This window comes from Kryptolebias marmoratus, linkage group LG12, assembly GCF_001649575.2.
Source record: "Kryptolebias marmoratus isolate JLee-2015 linkage group LG12, ASM164957v2, whole genome shotgun sequence".
NCBI lineage: Eukaryota > Metazoa > Chordata > Actinopteri > Cyprinodontiformes > Rivulidae > Kryptolebias > Kryptolebias marmoratus.
This window is the reverse complement of record NC_051441.1, coordinates 1,975,616-1,996,008: the sequence shown is the minus strand read 5'-3', so window position 1 is coordinate 1,996,008 and position 20,393 is coordinate 1,975,616. Positions and strand designations below refer to the sequence as shown.

At 40.6% G+C, this 20,393-nt stretch overlaps 1 protein-coding gene across 11 annotated transcripts in view; it reads right to left on the bottom strand.

The window, feature by feature from the left end:
- The window catches only part of rbfox3a (RNA binding fox-1 homolog 3a), a 562,538-nt gene that overhangs the window by 78,569 nt on the left and 463,576 nt on the right, over positions 1-20,393 (bottom strand). The window contains exons 1-2 of one of the 11 annotated variants that reach the window (XM_017419382.2): positions 11,603-11,732; positions 9,623-9,813 (exon numbers count right to left, since the gene is read on the bottom strand). The exons of 9 other annotated variants lie outside the window; for them this stretch is intronic. Coding sequence is in view for 1 of the 2 variants with exons in the window: in XM_017419377.3 (XP_017274866.1) it covers positions 11,603-11,728 (126 nt within the window). In the remaining variant the exon portion in view is untranslated. Of the gene's footprint in view, positions 1-9,622; positions 9,814-11,602; positions 12,018-20,393 lie in introns of those variants that run through there. One more of the 11 variants, XM_017419377.3, reaches the window with a different exon arrangement.

Sequence of the window (20,393 nt, the reverse complement as noted above, 5' to 3'; positions counted from 1 at the left end):
GTGTAAAATACACGCAGCATGTCAGTATAAAAGGTTTTGGGCCAACTAAACAATTATTGTCTGAATAACTCGTCTTTTTTCCTCAATTTACACTTTATTTAAAACCTTTCTAAATGTACTGAAAAATAAATCAGGAGATTGTGGCGGGTCAGGAGAAAGAAAAAGCCAAGAAAAGAAAAATCTATAGTCACTTCAAGCAAAGCAATATTTATTTCAGGCTAGATTTAAGAACAGATTTAATGTAATTTGATGTCTGAGTTGGTTTACCTGAACCAGCATCTTTACCGTGTCAGAAAGTGTCTGAGTGAGAAAATGAAGAGAAGCAAAATAGATTAAAATTAAATAAGCAGGCAAGAAGAGAATCTGTTTATTCTCAATTACTACACTAAATGTAAAAATTGGATGCTGTCAATTTTTTAGCAAAGCTACAAAATGTCTTAAATGAAGTTTTCTGAGAAAGTTGTGTTTTCTCCGGTGGCCAAGCCTTCTTTTAGTTCCCGCTGTACTGTCGGTGTATAGAAACACTGAAACATAGGAACAATCTTTACTTATGTTCCAAAGGTTCAGAAATATGCAGAGAGTGAACATCGAAAGTAAAAACTCAATGTTAGTAAGAAAAAAACTTGATCTAATTAATGAAAAATGCTAAAAAGTTGAGGAAAGAAAGAAAAATAACACCACTTAAAGTGATCTAAGCTGGCGGTTTATGCTGGGTAACAGGTTTAAAAGTCTTATAGTTTAGTGCATAGAGGGAGCTCAAAGAGAAATATGCATGAAGAATGATTACTAATCCCAGAGCCCTCCTGTCTTTTGGCCTGCCCTCATACACATAGCTCACAATCAGGAGAGCTGATGACCTTTGCTGATGGCAGAATACCTCACTGTGAAGGCCTCTCAATCGTAAAGCCGAAGACACGGCATGCAAGATCTATTAGTCTGCTCTTTTATCTGTAATAATCCTGACAGAACAAATAATACCCAGGCATATTCAGAGCAAAAAAATAAAAGGTGAGGAAAAAATTATCCTAATCATTCAAAGTGATGCTTTGGAAACTAAAGGAATGAATGTGAAAATAAGTTGAATAAATCGACTGCACTTGCAGGGCTGAAGTGAATGGAGGCTGTGGAGTGGATGGATACCGTGGAGCACTGTCTGTCTTACGCACACAAACTCCCTCGTAAATTATCTTGAGCAATGTAGAATTTATGAGGCAGAGATATCTCACTGCCGGCCTATCATTTCCATGGCTCTGTCACCGTAATTCTCCCCCCAAACTGCCCGAACCCATAGATAAAAACGGCCACTGCAGCTACAGCTGAAAAAGTGCAAAGAGGCGAAAACGGACAACGAGTGAGTCTGGAGGAGGCGGCCGTGGTATTTTTCCTGACTCAAGTACCCACTACATGCAGGTAAAAAGCACCCAGGAAATATGCAAGAAGGAATAAAAAGGAGTGAAGGAGAACAAGTGTGACAATTAGAATCTGCTCTGTTTACGTTGCGTGAAATCAAGTGTCGGGGGAATTTGGTGAATTGGAAGATGAGTCAAATTGCAGAGTGTTCACTGCTTACATCTTTACCTCAGCTGCTGCGCCTCTTCCTCAGCCTGACAATAGCTTTTACCTTTTGAAATATGTGTTTGTGTTTCTCTGTGTCAGTATGAGTGTGTGAGTGTGTGTGTGTGAAGAGATTTGGGGGAGCTTTTAGAGCGCTATCATAGAGTAGGTGGAGGACGGTGGAGTGTATCAGAGAGGGCAGTCTGCACATGCTGTCCTGTGAGATTGGATTCTCACCCATGAAATGTAAGCACACAGCAAAACGCTCTGCAGCAACAACCTCCAATTTACACAGCAATTTTCCACTCGCTCACAACAGAACTAAATCGCATTTGTCTCCCTGCCGTTGATACGACGCTGCCCTAGAATTTCATTCATATCCAGTTAATTAGCACTTTGTCGCCCGGCCCCAGAAAGAGCAATCATTGGACAAAATGTGCAGAGTAATTTATTACAGTTTATTACAGTTCATTGAGGAAGCCAGAATGTGTTGGATATTAGAATGATTACTTGTGTTTGTGTTGATAGCAGAAGAAGAGAAGTTATTTACCAAAAACAGCTGGATGGATAAATTAGACCCTCTCTCTGCGCGACAGTATCTCCCACGGCTGCACTGTTTCTACATTTCTGGGTGAAAAGCAACGTGTCTCAAGCTTCACTCCCTCCTTTGAAAACGTTAATTGCTATTCATTACTCGCTATTGCTGAATGATAACCATGTTGGAGCTACAATTCTGAGTCATTAAATTAGAAGGAAGGGGATGAATGGGGGGTGGGCAATGGAAAATCCTCATCCCCGTTGAGCCTCGACTGTGTGGAATGATTTAAAGGAGCATCGCATCCAAACTGGAATTATTATTATTATTATTATAATTATTATTATGATCTTTTAAAATATTTTTAGTAATCTCTAACCATGCAGATACTTGGATGATGGATCAACTCTTTTTTTAAAAAAGAAACTGCAGAGAATATTAAGTAAAAAGTAGTTCAAGGTTTTTTAACGTGTTTGTAAAATTTAAATTTTTGTAAGATTAAAAAAAAAAGCTTCCATTTTAAACTAAATAAAATACATTCCAAAGATCATTTTACTTATTTCAGTTTCATTATTACATTAAATGTTTGTATGTCAACATTTTTGGGGATTATATAGTCTTTTAGTAGTTAGATCTTAAATTAATATTTTTGTGGTATAATAAACTTGTAAAGGACAATTAACTGCAATGGAAGATTATTTTTGTTTGCAAAAAAAAGCATTTTCCTCAAAAACAATAAAGACTTTTTGCTGTTTTCCTTTAAAGTTCTCTCATCATGATAAGTAAAAGACACTGACAATTTTTAGCTGAACTGCACAAAAACAAGTGCGCTCCTTTTTTATCCTCAAAAACTCAAATGTATTTGTTGTGCAGACTTCAGGTTGTGCTCATGGTTTTATGAGAAGGTCCAGTCTGATACAACAAAGCAGAAATGAAAAATAAGGTGAAACTAAATCTAAACACCCAATTTCACAGAGCTTGCATTTCTTCTTATTATTGTAATTTTTTAAGGGTTAATACAATTTGCTTTTTACAAAGTAAATAATTGGGCAGGTGCTAAATCATATCAGGCCTCTTGGTTTGTGTTTTGTTTTTTAAATTTGGGTGTTATAAATGGTTGTGGACATGTTTGGCTGCTCTGGGGTCCCTCAACCGTTTGTTGTCTGACCATTTTTTTTATTATTATTATTATTCACAAGCATTTCTTCTGAACTTACAAAACTCATTACCTCCATTACTTGTTTCATTGTTTATTGCTTTTTCTTCTGGTGTCCCGTAACTAAGACCAACAAAATAAAACACATTCGTTTCCCCACAACTTTTCTAGTAATTGTCTGTTAACATTTTAACAAAACAAAAGCTGCTTTTACTTTCAGGTCTGATAAGACCAATAAGAAAGTTTTACATGAAATGATTCATTAAGGGGGTGTACACATCCATGCAGCGCTAAAGATGGGAGTGAAACAATTCGATAATAATCTGAGAGCTCTAAAGACGATCATGCGTCGTCATACATTTGTCAGGACAAGACGTCTTTGTGCAGACATGTTGTCCTAAAGTGCCTTCAGCATCTGCAGGTGACCAGATAATACTTCAAAAGCATATCAGAATTTTTATTACTGTTATTTTTAATTTAATTTAAGATGCAAGTCAAACAAGAGAGCATTTTTTTTTGAGTACATGCTGCACTTAAAAACAAAAAAGTAAAAAAAAAAAAAAGAAAATTCGAAAATCTTTTAATTTTTGTCTTTTACCAGTAATTTGATTAAACTGACCCATTAGGATTAAATATCCTAACAGTTGTTGCTTGATTCCACCTTCATCACTAATGCAACACTCCTGTAGCGGCTGCAGAGCTCATACTGAGCTGCGAGCGCCACCTTCCTCAAACAAACCATTTACTGGCCACACGTCTGCACACACATGTGCACAAAACACACACATACACAGGAAGGTGGATGCATGAGCCTGTGGAGGCTGTAATGTGTAATTTGTAAGTTCCATTTGTTTTTAATACACACCAAAGCAGTGGTCCTGTGGGACCTAATAAAACCTCATAAGCACACGGAGAGGAAGCCCGAGGCGCTGCTCTTTCCCACAGATCTCACCTTGATAGATGATTTTAGAAAAACACAGAGGCGTGCTCCACTAACAAACTGCTGCGAGAGAAAGCAGTGATATTTAGACTCTCCATCTGAGTGGAGGGAAAGTGAGGAGGAGGAGGAGGAGGAAGAGGAGGGGGAGGACTCTGATTTGAGCTAAATTACATGAGCTTCTCTCCTTTCTTAGCCATTTTACAAAGAGGAGCAGAGTAATCAGAAAGATACCTGTTTTGTTGCCCGCGAGGATAAAAAGAAAACAAAGTCAGAGCTTTCATTGTTTTTTTTCATCTTCTATTGTTCATGCAACACGGAGCTAAGATTAACTACAACTGAGGTCCCATTTTTTATTTTGAAGTCCATCCCATAGTCATTTGTTTCACGGCTTTAAAGGGAGCAGCCAGTGGAGATGTGCAGGGAATCACAGCCATTACTTTATATTACTGCAGCTCTCTAAAACTGGCAATTTCAGACCCCCCAACTCTGCAATTTCAAATAATAATAAAAATAATAACAATAATAAAAGGGTTCATTTAATTTGGAGAAACAAAAACAATTATGAAGATGCCTGGGTGGAGGTCATCGTCTCTCTGTGGCACAACTTCAGCTCTCAGTTTCATTTCAGAATACCTGTAGACTTTTTCAAGGAGAATTTGAAATCAATTTCAAGCCCCATTTAATTTTATACACCCATACATGCTGACCCACAACAGCATAGTTCAAATATTGATTTTCCTCTGCAGGAGACCCAGGGTGCCTCTTAGTAGTCAAACATACAGCACATACGCATCACTTAGGAAGAAAAAAATAAATAAATAAAAAATTATCTAAGATTAAAAGGAGGCGCAGGAAAGAAATTTCTCAGATGGTTTTGTATGAGAACTTTTTTTTTCCTTTCAAACCTGGTTTCCATGCAACAAGCCTGCTGCTCTGATGAAGACAGATAATGACCTTTTGAAAAACAAAACTTCAGTGTTAGCCTGGAGATCTATTTGTCAGCAGCAGCAGAAACAGCATGCCTCCTGGCAGTGGAAAAAACGGGCTTGCAGGAGCACAACTGTAATAATGCTTTGCTGTTCACCACTGTCATTAAGCCGCTGGTGATAAAAAGGTGCAATGCTTTTAATGGCTTGCATTGGCTTCTCCTTTTTTTTTTTGGCTTTCACTTGTACATCCACTCTGTTAACTCAGCACACAGGGTAATATGTCTCATTTGAGAGGATCCCGCAGCGAGGAGAATGCTTGAAGGACAGTATGAGAGTGACACTACATTATAAACATAATAATCACAGCTGGCTAAGATGCCGCAGTAAAGAAATAATTGGACTCAAGCTGCTCTATCTGCTTAAACATTTTAGTGCAGCATTTGTTGAAATAGAAAACCTCAGGTCAGATTATATTCTCGTGGGGAAACAAAAAGAGGCTCCAAACTGTTTGCAGTGCCAGGGTTTCCTCCTGTCCTGTATGTGCTCTGCAGCATGCATTGTACAAACAGTCTGAAAATGTATGAAATTCAGTTACAGCATTTTTTAAAATCTGTACTTGAAAATAAATACATTTTGAAAAACTTTGTCCAAAATCTAATCCTTATTGCATTTTATAAAAGATGAAAACAAAGTTTCTAAAAAATACTCATACAAGCAGAATATTTGTCACCATAAAGAGACACAAGAATAATTTAGACATCATGATGTCCATATTTGGTTCATCCAACACATCAAGCTTCAACTGGTACTAAATGAAAACTCACAGATACATGCTTCTCGGCTCTGCTGGTTTCACCTGTAGTTATATTCGCCTTATGATGATAAGGTTCGCAGTTCAGACCACAGCTCCTCCTTAATTTGATGTGTTTTTGGACAAGACAGGAAGACAGTGAACCCAAAGTTCCTTCCAATAGTAGCATCTTTAATTGGTCTGCAAATTAACCTGTTGCACACAAACAATAAATCCCACCACTGCACGATTACAGATATTCTGACATCAAAAATGGGTTAAAAATCAACAGAAATGTTTCATTATTTAAGTCTAGAGAAGTATGGAGCTCTGGCGGTCCCATCAGTCAGTCTGGCCTAAAGGAGCACTCGAAGAAGAAATAAAAAACCAACCTTAACAGACCTTTATGAGTTTTGCTAAACTGTCATGATAGTAGATAAGATTGGCTAGTTCTTGCAACCTGCAGCTGAGCCTTTGAACTGTTGAATGGTAATCCACCATTTTTCAGAACAGGATGTTTACTACTACTTTTAGATACTTTTAAATACTTTCATTACTTGTTTTCAACAAATTAGCATGAAAATATCTCCTGTAGTGGCATATTTCCTCCTCCCTGTGAGGTGTGCAGCAGTTAATGTTCAACCCTGATGTTAATTAAAAGCTTCATTAGATATTTGCCACCCTCCAACAACAACAAAAAAAGGTTGTAATTATTGCAAGGTGAGGCCATCTGCAACTGCAGCTTTGTTTTCCAGAAGTGGAGTTTATTAGCATCAACAGCACCGTGAATGCTAATTCACTGACACTATGGGTCCAGGAAATAGACAGGAGCTCTCCAAGCTAACGCTCACCATTAATGACTGGGGGATATTTAGCATTATTGGCAAAATGTAAACACACATCTATTGATGCACCGCACAGCAGGCTGCATGCAAAACCACCTACACATGATAAGAATTCCTCACAGGTACACACAAATATAGATACGTCAGCTCAAATATGTAGGCGCACATTAAAAACCACAGTGAGACCCTCCACCCCCCCCCGGAGGAAAAACCTCTGTTGGTGTGTAAACCTATTGCACAGTTTGTGCCATTCTTCTATACAGGGAACAAATTTAATTTTGTTCCATTTACAAAGGTCTAGTGGAGTAAGACGGTGGGTAGCCTTAAGAAACACACACACACACACACACACACACACACAGCCTGACTGTGAAGTCTCTGTGAAGAACAAGGCGGCACTCGCTCACACACCAAATGAAATTTCAAAATAAACGACTGAGCTGTGATTTACAATTCTCCTCTGGGGCAGAGAAAAGTGAGAAAACATTTCAATCAGTCCCTCCGCCTTTGTTATGCTGCTATGAATCAGCTGTTTAAGGGACAAAACAGCTGAACAGCGGGTGAGAAAAAGACTGAGCGATTTCACACCAAAACACACAACATATTGAGAGGTATATTCTGGAGCCCATGAAATTGAGTTTAAAGTTTTTTTTGATTTGTGCCTGATTGAATCTGAGTGAATTGCGCTCAATAAACAGACTAAAACAAAAACAAAGCTGGCATTTGCCTCGCAATATAATGGAAATATTTCAAACACAGCATTTATCTGTAACAACACAACAAAAAGAAATCGTTTTTAAAAACGGATGTAACAAAGGCCTAATCATAAGATCTGGGCTTGTCCTGCCAAAGGGGCTGAAGTATAAATCTGTTCTTGTTTTTTTCCTACATTTTTCTCATTGTTGACAGTTGTATATATTGTTTATTTTCCTAAACTTGTTTATAGTATTTTACCCTACAGGCTGATTCTTTTTGAAGATGACAAACACATCCATTTTTAAAGTTTAAAACCATTTTATGCATTGTTAAAATCTGCTTTTTGTGAGTTTCCAAGATACTGGATCAAATAATATTAAACAAGTTTATGGTACTGAAGGAGCATGTTGACTGCTTTGCTTTCAAACACAACATTTAGGACCAGAGTTAGTAGGTTTTTTTTTTATGTGCGTGTGTGTGTGTGGATAAAACAAACTTATTAAGCTGCCAAAGTTTAATTAAATATCAAGACAGAATGGAACCATAGAACCAGAACTATTGATCAGGAGCTCAATTCTCAGACTCCAGTGCACCCACATCGGCCCAACAGGAGCTCATGTAGGGACCAAAGACCTATTACGCCTCCCAGTTACAGAAAGCGTCTCCATTTACAGCTGTCAATATTACAGCTTGGCCCACAATAATTATCCCCAGGAAGGAGCCCTCTCTGCAGGGTTCCCATCAGTCTGCCCCCCAGGAGGCCGCCAACCTGAATCCTTCGATATCTAAAGTCCCCCTGAGTAGCGGAGCTCTGGGAGGCAGGATCAAGGCTCCAACCAAAGGGAAGGGGGTGTCACAAGTATTCCCAGTACTCTCCTCTCTGCAATCCCTTGCCTTTAACCAGATCTATGAGTTGTATGTGTGTGTGTTGGAGAGAGAGAGAGGGAGACGAGAGGGAGTCAGAGCCAGTGCAGTCACAGAAAAGAGATCAGCGCGAGAGGAAGAGGAGGAGGAGGAGGTGGTTGAAACCAGAGAGTCAGGGCAATTCCTCCCAGGATCCACCGACATGAAAGGATCGCCCCGTCTCGGTGACCTAACCACTTAGAACGACACCGAAGCCCATGTTCGGTCAGAGGAAGGAGGGGGAGGATTCAAAACAGCCAGACCAAAAAAGAAAAAAATCAATGAATGCAACAATAACAAAAGACATCAGCAGAGGAATGCCACGATAGAAAATCCAATTATGCATCAAAGGAAGGCAATTTTAGAAAATGTGAGATTTAGAGATAAGTCTGAGGCAAAAACAGAGAGAGAGATGTGACCATGGAGACAATAACAAGTGCTGCTTTCTCCTCTTTAGGCTTAAGTAACACCACGCTTCCTCCCAAACAGCACCGTCTTAGATAATAGAGTTACGTTTATGAGCATTGCCATATGCCCACCCAGTGCCTGGTAAATAGAAAATCCATGAGATGCCATGTTTTTATGACTCTGAAGACAGCTACTAACTACCACGAGCAAACCTGCATTACCCCGTCAACTTCGGCGCGTGCCATAAATAAATTTATACTTTAATACAGGCCTACAGCGGGCACTGAGCATTGCATCCCATAAAAGCCTCACCACACAGTAATTCATAACTCCCTCAATATCCAGCACCATAACTCATGAAATGAGCCTCTACAATACAAACTGAGGGTAAAAGAAAAGTGACATCATCCTGCGGAGGGATGGAGCTGGCACCTCGTGGAGGAAGTGAGCGGCCCTTCAACGTTCAGCTGATACTGCCACTTTTTTTTTTTTTTTTTTAAACAATCAGAAGACCACAGTTCTCCCGCCACATGACAGGAAGTCTCTCCTTGTGTTAATGAAAACAAACATTTTAGTCAGGATTTCTGCACACTGTCACTGACGACAAAGAGCATCAAAGCAAAGTGCCTGGGAGCATGCACCCAAACATCGCTGCTCCCAAATAAAGGCAAGGTATGCTTTGTTAATCTTTTATGTAATAAACTCCTGTCTTACTGTGATATCACGCGGCACCATGTTCACACATAATAAGCAAAGCTGTTCGGAGCCCAACTTAATACAGTGTCTTATTTGAAATGCAAACAAACTGTGAGGCAGAGGCTATCACCTCAATCTATTCCCCTTCTGTTCACTGGCTGTCATCTTACATGAGCCGATGCTGCAGTTCTGCACTGTGGCGAGGGGAGAAAGTGGGGGGAGGCGGGAGGCAGGGAAGACGTGCAGCATGCTACGAAGGATGAGATGGCGATGGTGTGGAGGGGTGGGGAGGGACGGGACGCTGGCCACAGTGTGATTCAGAGAGTTGTTTCCCCTCGCAGCGCTGCAGGGCGAGGATTTACTGGAAAAGAGAGAGAAAAAAAAATACAGGAGAAGAAAAGAACAAAAGCTGCTGAGACATTAAAGGGGTCTGAAACAGAAAGGGATGTTTCGTGAAAATAGCACCAGGAAGTTTCAATTTCAGCTGTCTTGGACTTTTAAAGGACTGTGGACGTAAACACACACACACAGAGTTAAGTGTTTACACACACACACACAGACTCGAGAGGCTTCCTGAGGATTTGGAAGTAACAGGGATGTAGTGGAAGGTAAACCCACCTAAACTCACTCGGTTTACTGACATTTTTGCAGGTTGGAAGGAGCTCAAAAAGGCTTTTGGCACAAAAATCTAAGATATAAAAGCAGGCAGCCACAAACTATCAAAACGCTACGAAGGGAGATTCCTAAAATATTTCAGAAATGAAGATCTCGTTTTTTATCGCCTCTATTAGATATAAATTTGCAGCGACAACTAACATTTTTTAACACCGTCTCATTATGAGACTATGTGGAAATGACTTTGGCTCATCTGCAGTTGGTGGCACCTGCTCGTCCAAATGCCTCATCCAGGCCTGGATGGTGGAGGATGCCCACTTTGGACAGATGGGTGGGAGGGTGTCAAGGCCATTACCATGATGTTGAGGGGAGCAAAAGGGGGGTCGAAATGAGGAAATCAGGAGTTCCATCGTGAGCAGCCTCACCGTTATTCCGCCTCTCAATCACTGCAGTAACACACTGTTTACTGCAACACATGCGGCCAGTAGTAAAAACAGAATTGGACGCTCAACCCCCATACAGCCGCCCACCCATCAGTGCCCCCGTCCCCACCTCGCTGAATTAAAACACGTGAATAATTCAGCACACAGACACTTGGGCTCTGAAAAGTCACCTTGTTGATTTTTTCCACCTGCCTTCAGAAAAATCACAAAATGAGAGGCACAGTGACAGAATCAATTTCCAAAGAAAGAGGACCAAAAAGAAAAGGAAAAATATTAATTTACAGAGAAAAATATAATTATTTAAAGCACTTTCTTGTGGTGATCATCCTGCAGGCCTTAAACATTTTTAAACGTAAGTTGACTTTTATCTAAAGCACGAGTGTGTGCGTATTTAAAACTCTGAAAAAGAATTACATAAAAATTTGAACGGAAAAAGTAACTGATTGACAAAAAAAATCAAACACATTTTAGGTACAAAAACACCAAACTAATTGGAATGTAATTAAAATTTCAGCAGGCCTCACAGGTTCAAAAAGAATTTGTTTTATAACACATTCAGAATTTAGTCACCACACAAATTTAGAAAATCATTTTCTTTTTCTCAAGAAAAAAAGTTGGCCGAATAAAAGTCAAGATAAAAAATGACAAAGAAGTCTTTGAGCCAGTGAGTGTAAAAAGAGAGATGGCAGCAGACTGACCAGGGAAACATTTCACAGCACAATGAGTCATGAAACGAGTGATGTACACAAACACTGCGTGAGTCAACGTCACAGTAATTGACCGCTTTAATTTCACTCTGCAAAAGGAGGGCAGCGAGGAGAGGAAGAGCGGGAATAAATTAAACACCCCCTACCTTCCTCTGGCCCTCCTCCTCTTTGATTTTTTCTTTCTCCAAAGGTAGGGTCAAGGGTTAGATGGGTAGGAGGGGGGTGGGTGGTGGGGAGTAAAAGCACTCTGGGTAACAACACAAAGCGAGCGCGATACTATCACGTGCCGCCGAGGAGCGCACAGAGAAATGAAAGGAATGGATAGAGAGTGAGAGTCGGAAAGGAGGGGGAGGACGACGGTGAAGCCAGCTTCATTCATTCTTACCTCGGGCAGGTAGAGGAATGCAGGGGGACACTGGACCGAGTGAGGCAGCATCCCGGAGCCGGAGAGCAGCAGACAGCCGGAGTTGGCCATGGAGCTCAGCGTGGGGTGACGGGACGCTTTGCGCATTTAGCAGGGAGATCCTTTCGCTCCTCTGTCTCTCTTTCCTCTGGCTCCCACTCACTCACACTCTCTCTGCCTCTCCTCGGATCACTTCCTCCCCTCTGCCTTCCTCTCGCCTTTTAAATTTCCTCTTTCTGCTGTCTTTTGTGTGTCTACTGAAGATGCAGTGGGGAGGCGAGCGGCACGCAGACAATGTGCATGTTCCACCTTTATCGCTACTGCTCTCTCTCTCTGCTTCTCTTTCTCACTATCCCTGCCGCGACTCTGTTTACTTTGTGTGCGATAAAAGCCAACATAAGCATTCAGACACAGAAGGGGAGGTTCTGTGCAAGCTGAGGAGGAGGAGGGGTTGTACAGCCGGTTGGGTAGGTTAGGGTGGGGGTATAAAAGAGGTGGTGGTAGCATGAGGAGGGGGGGTTGGGGTGTTGGTGAAGTCCCTGGTGGATTCATACATCAAACGGGCCGGCTGAAAAGCAGAAGGGATGTGAACGACATTAGAACAGCTGATCCTGGGCATTAGCACCTCGTGGGACACTGCATGCTGCCTCTTAATTGTGCCCCCACCCCTCAAACACACACGCACCCCCTCCCTTGGTGACCAGCACCACCTCCTGCTCCTTAGCCTGTGCACTCAAGGACATGCATGCACGGCAGATCCATCTATGAAGGCATGGGAAGATGTATTAAAACAAAACCAGGCTGTTATTAGGCCCAGTCGTGACATCCCTCTTCATCTGCACTGAGCTGTAAACATTCATCCAGCCAAGCATGCACTGCAGAGCGCACTAAACTGTACAAGAAAAACAATTCAGAGCTTCCTTTAAATGTATCTCCCTGATTAATTCTGTTTGATATGGCTTTAAAAAAGCAGTCAAAGAGAATGCACAAGATGGGTTCATTACATCATGTGCAGCAGTTTGATACAGAGACGAATCAGGGAAGAAAAGTCTGTCTTGAATCTTCTCCAACCTGCTTTCATAGCCAGGATGTCTCAGCAGAGTCTGGAGAAACACAGGTCATCACCAGGGTACAACAAGGTGCTGCCACACTTGAGTGTGTAATTCTTGTTAATACAGTCAAGTCAAGGCATGTTTTATTCATCAAGGCCAAAATCACAAATTTGTCCCTGAGGGCTTTAAGAATCTGCACAATGTACAACTCTCTATCTTTAGATAAAACAAGGCAGGGGTGGGGTTGAAGGGATGGGTGCAGAGCAAGCCAGTTTGATGATCAAACTCCATTCTTACAGGAGGATTTCTGTGTTTTTGGGTGATGTATTTTTAGCCACAGAATTGTGTCCACAGTTTTTTTTTTCCTCCCCAGCGATTTAAATAGTTCTATGCTCATTCGTGGCGGTTTCCCTATTTTAAAAAAAAAAGGAAAGAAAAACACAACAAAGGCAATCGGAGCTTTGTGGGCATGGTAAAAATAACCTCAGAATGGAGTGTGGATAAGACTCGACCTGAACACACTTCATTTCTGTGGCTGCTTCTCTTACAGTTAAATGAGATTATCTTGATCTGCAGCTTTAACCAACACTTTTCCTCCTGTCACCATCATCACCTGGACTGTGCTTTGGGTGATCTGACTGGAGCAGCAGTAATTATGGGGTCTTTTTGTGGAAATGCAATACGATAACAGAAGAGAACTGACTTTCCCTGGGACACTCCCTCTGCAGATTAAACAGGCAGGATGCAGGGGATGGTTGGCCCGTAATTACAAACTCATTTGTGTATTTTCTTGAGAGAAACTGAATAATAAAACATCATTAATTTAAATAAAAGCTCACCTCACCAGAGAGTATACATTCTCAGTGGGAATAATTGGCCAGGCTGTTTGATGCAAGAGATCAGTCGTCACAGATATCTGATTTGGTTTAGGCTGAGCACTTCGCCTGCTAAAGATGGGAATCCATCTCCATGTCTGTCCGTCTGTGTGTTTTTCCGTCTCTCGCTCGTTTGCTCTCTTTTTTCACTACATCTGTCTGTCTCACCCAGTTAATAATTCAAATGAGCACTGCCAGATCATTCCCTTCAAAGGGAGTTGCTGGAATTTTCTCAACGGTGCCTTTTCTTTTTGTCATGTGAAATCAAAGCCCAGAAACGCAGCAGAGATATCCTCAGTTAACTCCCCACACTGCAGCTCTGCCAATTAAAGAAAGATCAACAACAACTGCAAGCAGCTCACAGTTGATCAGTAAAAAAAGTGATCTTAATCATCATCATCATCTTTGTCACTGTTGCCCTTCGTCTTCTTCTGTTTCTTTGTGCTGTGTAATCACCACATTTGTGGCCGGCCTGTAATAATCAGCATAATCATTATTACCACAATCACTATCATCATCATCACTGTCACTGGCGACTGACGCGTTTATCTTCTGAACATGTGTTTCCGAACACGATTCACCCCCCGAGGCAGAACTCTGTCCATGTATGTGTGCAGGTGTGTACAAGCTTTCAAATCAGGGTTTAATCTCCTCTGGAAAATATCAAGACGCAGCTTTGTTGAGACAAGAGCCGGCCTTATTTTAATGTGCTCTCTCTCTATATATAAAAAACAGCAGTTTTAGCAGTAAAAAGCCATCACATGCACAGAGAGCTCAGTCAGCAATAATCAAGGCAATACAAGAGGCGACTAATGGGGCCCGAACGATTGGCGGCACATTCTGGTGCTCCACTGTTCATCGTATGACCGCTGATCAATACGGCACACTCACACTAATCATCCAAAGAGTTGACTGTTTATTTCCTTCAACTCTGACCAACTATTCACATCCTCCAACTACTTTTCTTAAGAGCCTCAATAAACGTAAACTATCTGGTAAACAAACAAAAACAAAGTATTTCAGAGCATAAAAAATAAAATACAATTTTTTAAACAACATAAAACAAATTAGTTAATTTATAAAATGCACAATTTCATATTATGTTGATGGTTCACTGTGGCTAAGTTGAAATACTGCTGCATGAAGTCAAATATTTGATATTTTATTTAAAAAAAAACAATTTTGTACAAACATTTTGATTTTGTATGAGGAATCTTAATAACAACCTTCACTGTTGCCACAAAAAAAGAGTCTTTCTGATGTCGCTTTCTGAATTAAGTGGCTTCTGTGAGTTGATGCTCTTGTCCCCCCTCCTGTTTTTATGTACCTCTGTTTTATTCCTTTTCATCCACTCTGAAAGCCACAGGGACACTCAAAACTTAATGTTTGTTTGTAGTTTTTAAAAACTTGGCTGGACTCTTTTCTTCTGTCTTTATCACCTTCTTTATTATGAAGGACGAGCTGCGGTGGAAGTTTAGTTTGCGTGCCATCAAGCAGGATGTGCACCTTTTAAATCATTGCACACCACTGTTAAAAAATGTTTCATATCATAACACAGCTTCTCTGCTTTTTAAAATTTAAATACCAGGTTAATTATTTACTAAATACACTGGTTTGACCCCCAGTGGTGAACACTTTAGATTATTACAAGTCCCCTATTAAAAATGGACTTTTCTTATGTATAAACAGCCACATAGCTGATATTTGCTAAACTCTGATCAAACACAAAATTTCAAAATAATTCTTTTCTAGACGAGTCACAGAATTTCTGAGGACCTGTGAGTTTTAACTAGAAAAACATTAATTTGACAGAAAAGCTGACTGAAAGTAAAACAACTTGTTTCAAATTATTGGGAAATTCAGTTGCATTGAAGTAGCTTCAACTTTTTATTTGAGTTGTACTAAAGTTTGATTAATCTGAATCAGAATGTTCTGATTATTAAAAAAAAAAAAACATTTGAAAAGGGGAAAAAATAGATTTCTGTAACTAGAAATTACCTTGCAAGTTGTATGAGTTCAGAATTTTGATGCCCTATTTTCATTTAAAGACTATTTCAAATGTTTTCTTTTTTTAGTTTCTAACTTTTTTTAAATAATTTGTTCTTTAACCAGCAGGCTCTCCTTAAAGTAATTATTAACACCTGAAATTATAGTTTTTATCAAAGCCGTTCAGCATTATTTCTGTTCTTTTAAGCTCAGATACAAATCACATTTTAATAAAACTATTCCCTACCCATTTAGTTTTTTATCCAGTCCTGTTAATTTTGAAAATGTTTTTAATCATGTAGAAAATGTGCCCTGCATCACTTGAAATCACACTGTACATGTTTGCATCTCTTAAATCTGTAATCTAACAGTTTCAATAAATCATGCAGAAACAAATATATCGTCTCTGCTAAAAAGTGTAAAGTTTAAATTTTTTAATGTACTATAAGTTGAAGCACTGACTGGGATGTATGTTAAGATTGCAGCAGCCACTTCCCACTCCTGCGCTCTGTACTTCAACATGGACACAGCTCCCCCATCAGGACGGCCAACAGAGTTTGAACAAGCTGGTCAGGCTGGGCATTATGCAACATCAGGCACAAATCAGGATCAGTAAAAAAAAAAAAACAAACATTGGACACATTTTTCATCAGTCATAGTGCAGCAATAATAAACGCAGCAGAAGCTAAAGGGAAGCACAGCTCAGACCTTGACAGAAAACAAAGCAGGGGTGTCTGGTGGTGGTGGATTTTGTTAAGAAGCACTGAGGCCTTTTGAGGGGCACCATTGAAGTGCCCCTTTGACAGGCTTCCTCATTATCTGGCATCTCCAGAGTGCCAGCCAACCCTGGTGTAGGAGGGGGCATGTGGACGCCTCGATCAGCCTGCCCTGAGGGTACCCAGAGAGCGAAGGGTTGTGCTCTCACTAAAGGTCCGCTGATTATATCTTCGGCCCAGAGCTTCAGGGATTCCCACTAATTAAAGGCTATGTCATATCTGTTAGAGATAACAAACTTATGTAGCTCGTGTTTTTTTTGTTTTTTTTTTAAGTCCCCCTCTCCAATATCTGCACTGCACATCATGCCAGGTTACATGCTTGGTCTTCATTCAAGGCTGACTAGCTCTTCGTACCCAGAGGAGAGGGCTCCTGTTTAACCTGCTCTCACCCATCTCAGCATGCCAGCGGTGTTGTGGAGGCATCAGGGATCCTTTGTCTGGAGGCATAATTAAAGCTCTCGTTCATTATTTCTTCACTTTGAGCGCAGATCTGAGTAATTAGGAGGCAGTCCGCAGGGGGGGCTGGAGCTTTCATCGAAGCGCGAACAAACACAAAGAAAAACTAGCACACAGTCACAAATGTGATCCAAAAGAACGCAAGAGCTCGTCTTCAATCTTAGCACCCAATGAGCTGCATTTATCTGCCACCTATCTTTGGATGCCAATATCTGGCACAGAGTGAAGAATCCCTTTTCTCCCCCCGAAGCCGTCAACTTCTAATGCATTGATTAAAATTTTTGATTAAATGGACAGTTAAGGGAGCAACGTCAAGAGTGATCTGCGATCCAGGCTTCAATTGGATGTAAGGCCTGAGCTTTTGCTGCCTTTGGAGCTGAGGCACTTGCCTCTAATGGATTTTGAAACAGAGCTTGCTTTTTATATGGTGTCATTCATCCTCATATGTTTTCGCCTGCTGCGTCTCACAATCACGGCTTCTTTATGGCAAACTAATGCACCCGGTGCTAAGATCAGCAGGTTGGCTGTGGCCATCGCTCACTGAGTTTTGGCCAGATATTAGGACATTTCAAAAGCTTCTACTGGAGAAAGCAGAGTAGAAGCCGAGGGGTACTGACTCTGCCTCCCACGCAGTCATATATCAACCATCCACCATGCCACACTGTCTGCACCCAAAACACACAAACACAAACACACACACACACTGAGCCACTGCAGCTGCTTTGAGACAAAAAAGGAGGGGTTGCTTTATAGCGGTGGACCGTCAGTGTCAATACATTGAGCGTTTTACCACCCTCTTATCCAAAGGTCTAGCGTGCTTGTGGCTACAAAGCATCCAAGCCAAGGTGCGTGTGATAGCCTGAGGTGGTAGGTGAAAGACAGGGAAGAGTTCTGTTGAAGCATAGTGGTGGGGGAACAACAAACGGGGGCGACAGCTCACGCCCTGTTAGCCCTCCAGGCCAGGGGAGGCTATGATCGAGAGAGAGCTGACAGGGCAGAGAGACGGCCAAGCATGGAAATCACATCAGATCAATGATGAAAAATTCAGTGGCGGCAAGCGTTGCTCATGGGGATGATGTCACATGGTGCATGTAAGTGTGTGACTCCTGGATGTACATGGATACGCTAATGTGTCAGCTGGCAAAGTTGCATTCAGCCATTATGTCTTCATGTAGTGGAGGAAACAAAGACAAGTGAAACAAAAAGGCATGCTTAGCGTTATACTTACATATGTATGATTCTGTTGGCTTTAAAATTACAGGACTGTCTCAGAGGCTCTAATGTCTGTATCTTTAAACTCTTTCTGACTCCTTTAAACTGGATATAAAAGACAAACACTGCCAGTGTGACACCAATTGTTAATTTGAGAACTAACAAATTTGGATGTTTTTAAATCAAGTATTGACCACATCTGGACACAAAAGCTGATGCACTAAAAAATGCAAATATGTAAACCCTGGTTTCTAATTAATTATTTCTACAAATGTACTGAAGAATTTCTGGATACTTGATTGCAATTTTGGGCTTTATCTTATGTCTTTTATAGTCTTTAATCTAGAGAATCAAGTCCAATTTATAAAGTGTCTGCTTGCAGGAGTAAATCCTCCAAATATAACTACATTTTGTTCATTTTTGTTAACCAAGAAGTGTAAGACCACACACACCAACCAAGCAGCACTGTAATCATACCATTTCTAAGTTTAGTACCAATCAATAAGTCAGACCAATGTTCTCAAATCCAATCCTCAGGGTCCAGAGAGCTGCTGCTTCCCTCTTCTGTCACCTACTTAATTGCATTCACCTGTAGTCTCGGTCCTAAATCAGTCCCTGATTCAGCAGATAGATGGAATACTCCCGGGAAGCCATGCAAACCAGTCGGGCTTCAGATCCAGACAACTGAGTGTGGAGACAACAGACATGATGTGTTGTTTGACAAGCACATAACACACATTAGGTGTTCTTTATAGCCAAAATGTCCCATAATTCAAATCTGTTCAAAGCAATCATTTTTGGAATCTACCCCCCTCATGCATTCCAGTTTGCATTGACATTCTGAAAAAAAAAAAGGATAAAAAGTACCCTTAACCATAATGGCTTCAGCCCAACGCCAAGTCAATTACATAGATTGGTGCAGTGACATAAAGTGTATTTCATTTGGGAGCAGATTGGTCATGCCCAGTAATGTTCCCTTCCAGCAGGCATACCTTTGACCATTACTCTAAACAGGCATTTAGGGAACCAGAGACCTATTCCCCACAACTGTGAATGCTGGTGTGTCTCCCAGAGGGGTCAGGGGTTCACTCTGCAGCTACCATGCTCTCATATTTAGCAGCTGCAGGTGAGAAATGGTACATCAATACTGTCAGACGCACTGGGCCACAGCGGCCTCCTGCACACACATATCATATTAGAACAGAGCGTAACAAACCACAGTTGGGCCAGGAGGTGTTAGGGAATGTGTGAACATGAGTGTGTCTGCGAAGTACAATCAGCAGCATCTATGCCTCCACAGCTCATGGTAAATCTGTATTTGTTGGAATTTAAAAACCTATCGGTGTTTCTGTCTTGTCAATTGATGCTTTCACCCCAAAACATTTAAAAATCATTAAACAAAACTTGAAGCATCAGATTTGAGTTGGTGTTTAAGGTTCTCCTCCTTTAAAAAAAAAATAGCTGACTATAACTTGCTACCAGAAGAATATGCTATTCTTTTTTCAAAACATTTGTTTTTACCTTTGATGTTACTAAAAGTTACAACATGTGGAAAGTAAAGATTTTTTTTTACTCATTGGTAAATTGATTAGATTTAAACACTCAAAATTTAATATAACACTTTAAAAAACAAAACGCTGGGTAGAACATTATTTTAAAAAAATTTCCACAATTTATAGATGATCATTTTATGGTCGAGATTTCCATTTACAGAAAATGTAGCATATAACATACATATATGTTTGTTTCTCGCAGTCGTAGCTTTGCAAACTTCTGCATCGATGTTTATATCTGTAAACTCAGTTTTGAATATTTTGTTTTGTGCCCTCAAACAAAAATCTGTGCATTCAGACAGGAGCTTGTAACTTCATCTCCACATGCTGTAAGAAAAGAAATACACATATTTGCTCCCAGTCTCACAAACTTTACACAACTTTAACTATGTAGTAACTTTTTGTTGCGTATCAGATGAAGCGTCTACAGGCATTAACCCGCCAGCGTCTTTGGGATTATTTCACATTTTATTTACATTTTCAGGAAGTGGCATTCAGAGCATTATTTTTATTTTCATAATTAACAGCTTTCTGTATGCTTTAAAACACCAACCCCTTTTTTGCTTTCTGTGTCCCCTCTGCCTGTGGTGTCAACTTTGTCATCTTTACCTGTCTGCTAAGGTCCACCAGCCCCTTCAGCAGATGAACATGTGCAGCCAGGATTTTGTGACCGTGTTGACTGTGCGCACTACAGTACACATCTTTACCATTTAAATGATGGTGCCAAAAACACAGCAGACAGAAAAAACTGGGGTTCAAGCCACAAGTAGAAAAAAAACACAGATTCTTGTTTTGTGGAACTATTCTGTCAGGAGATTTGCAATGACCAACATTTAGATAATTTATCAATCAGGAACCACAGT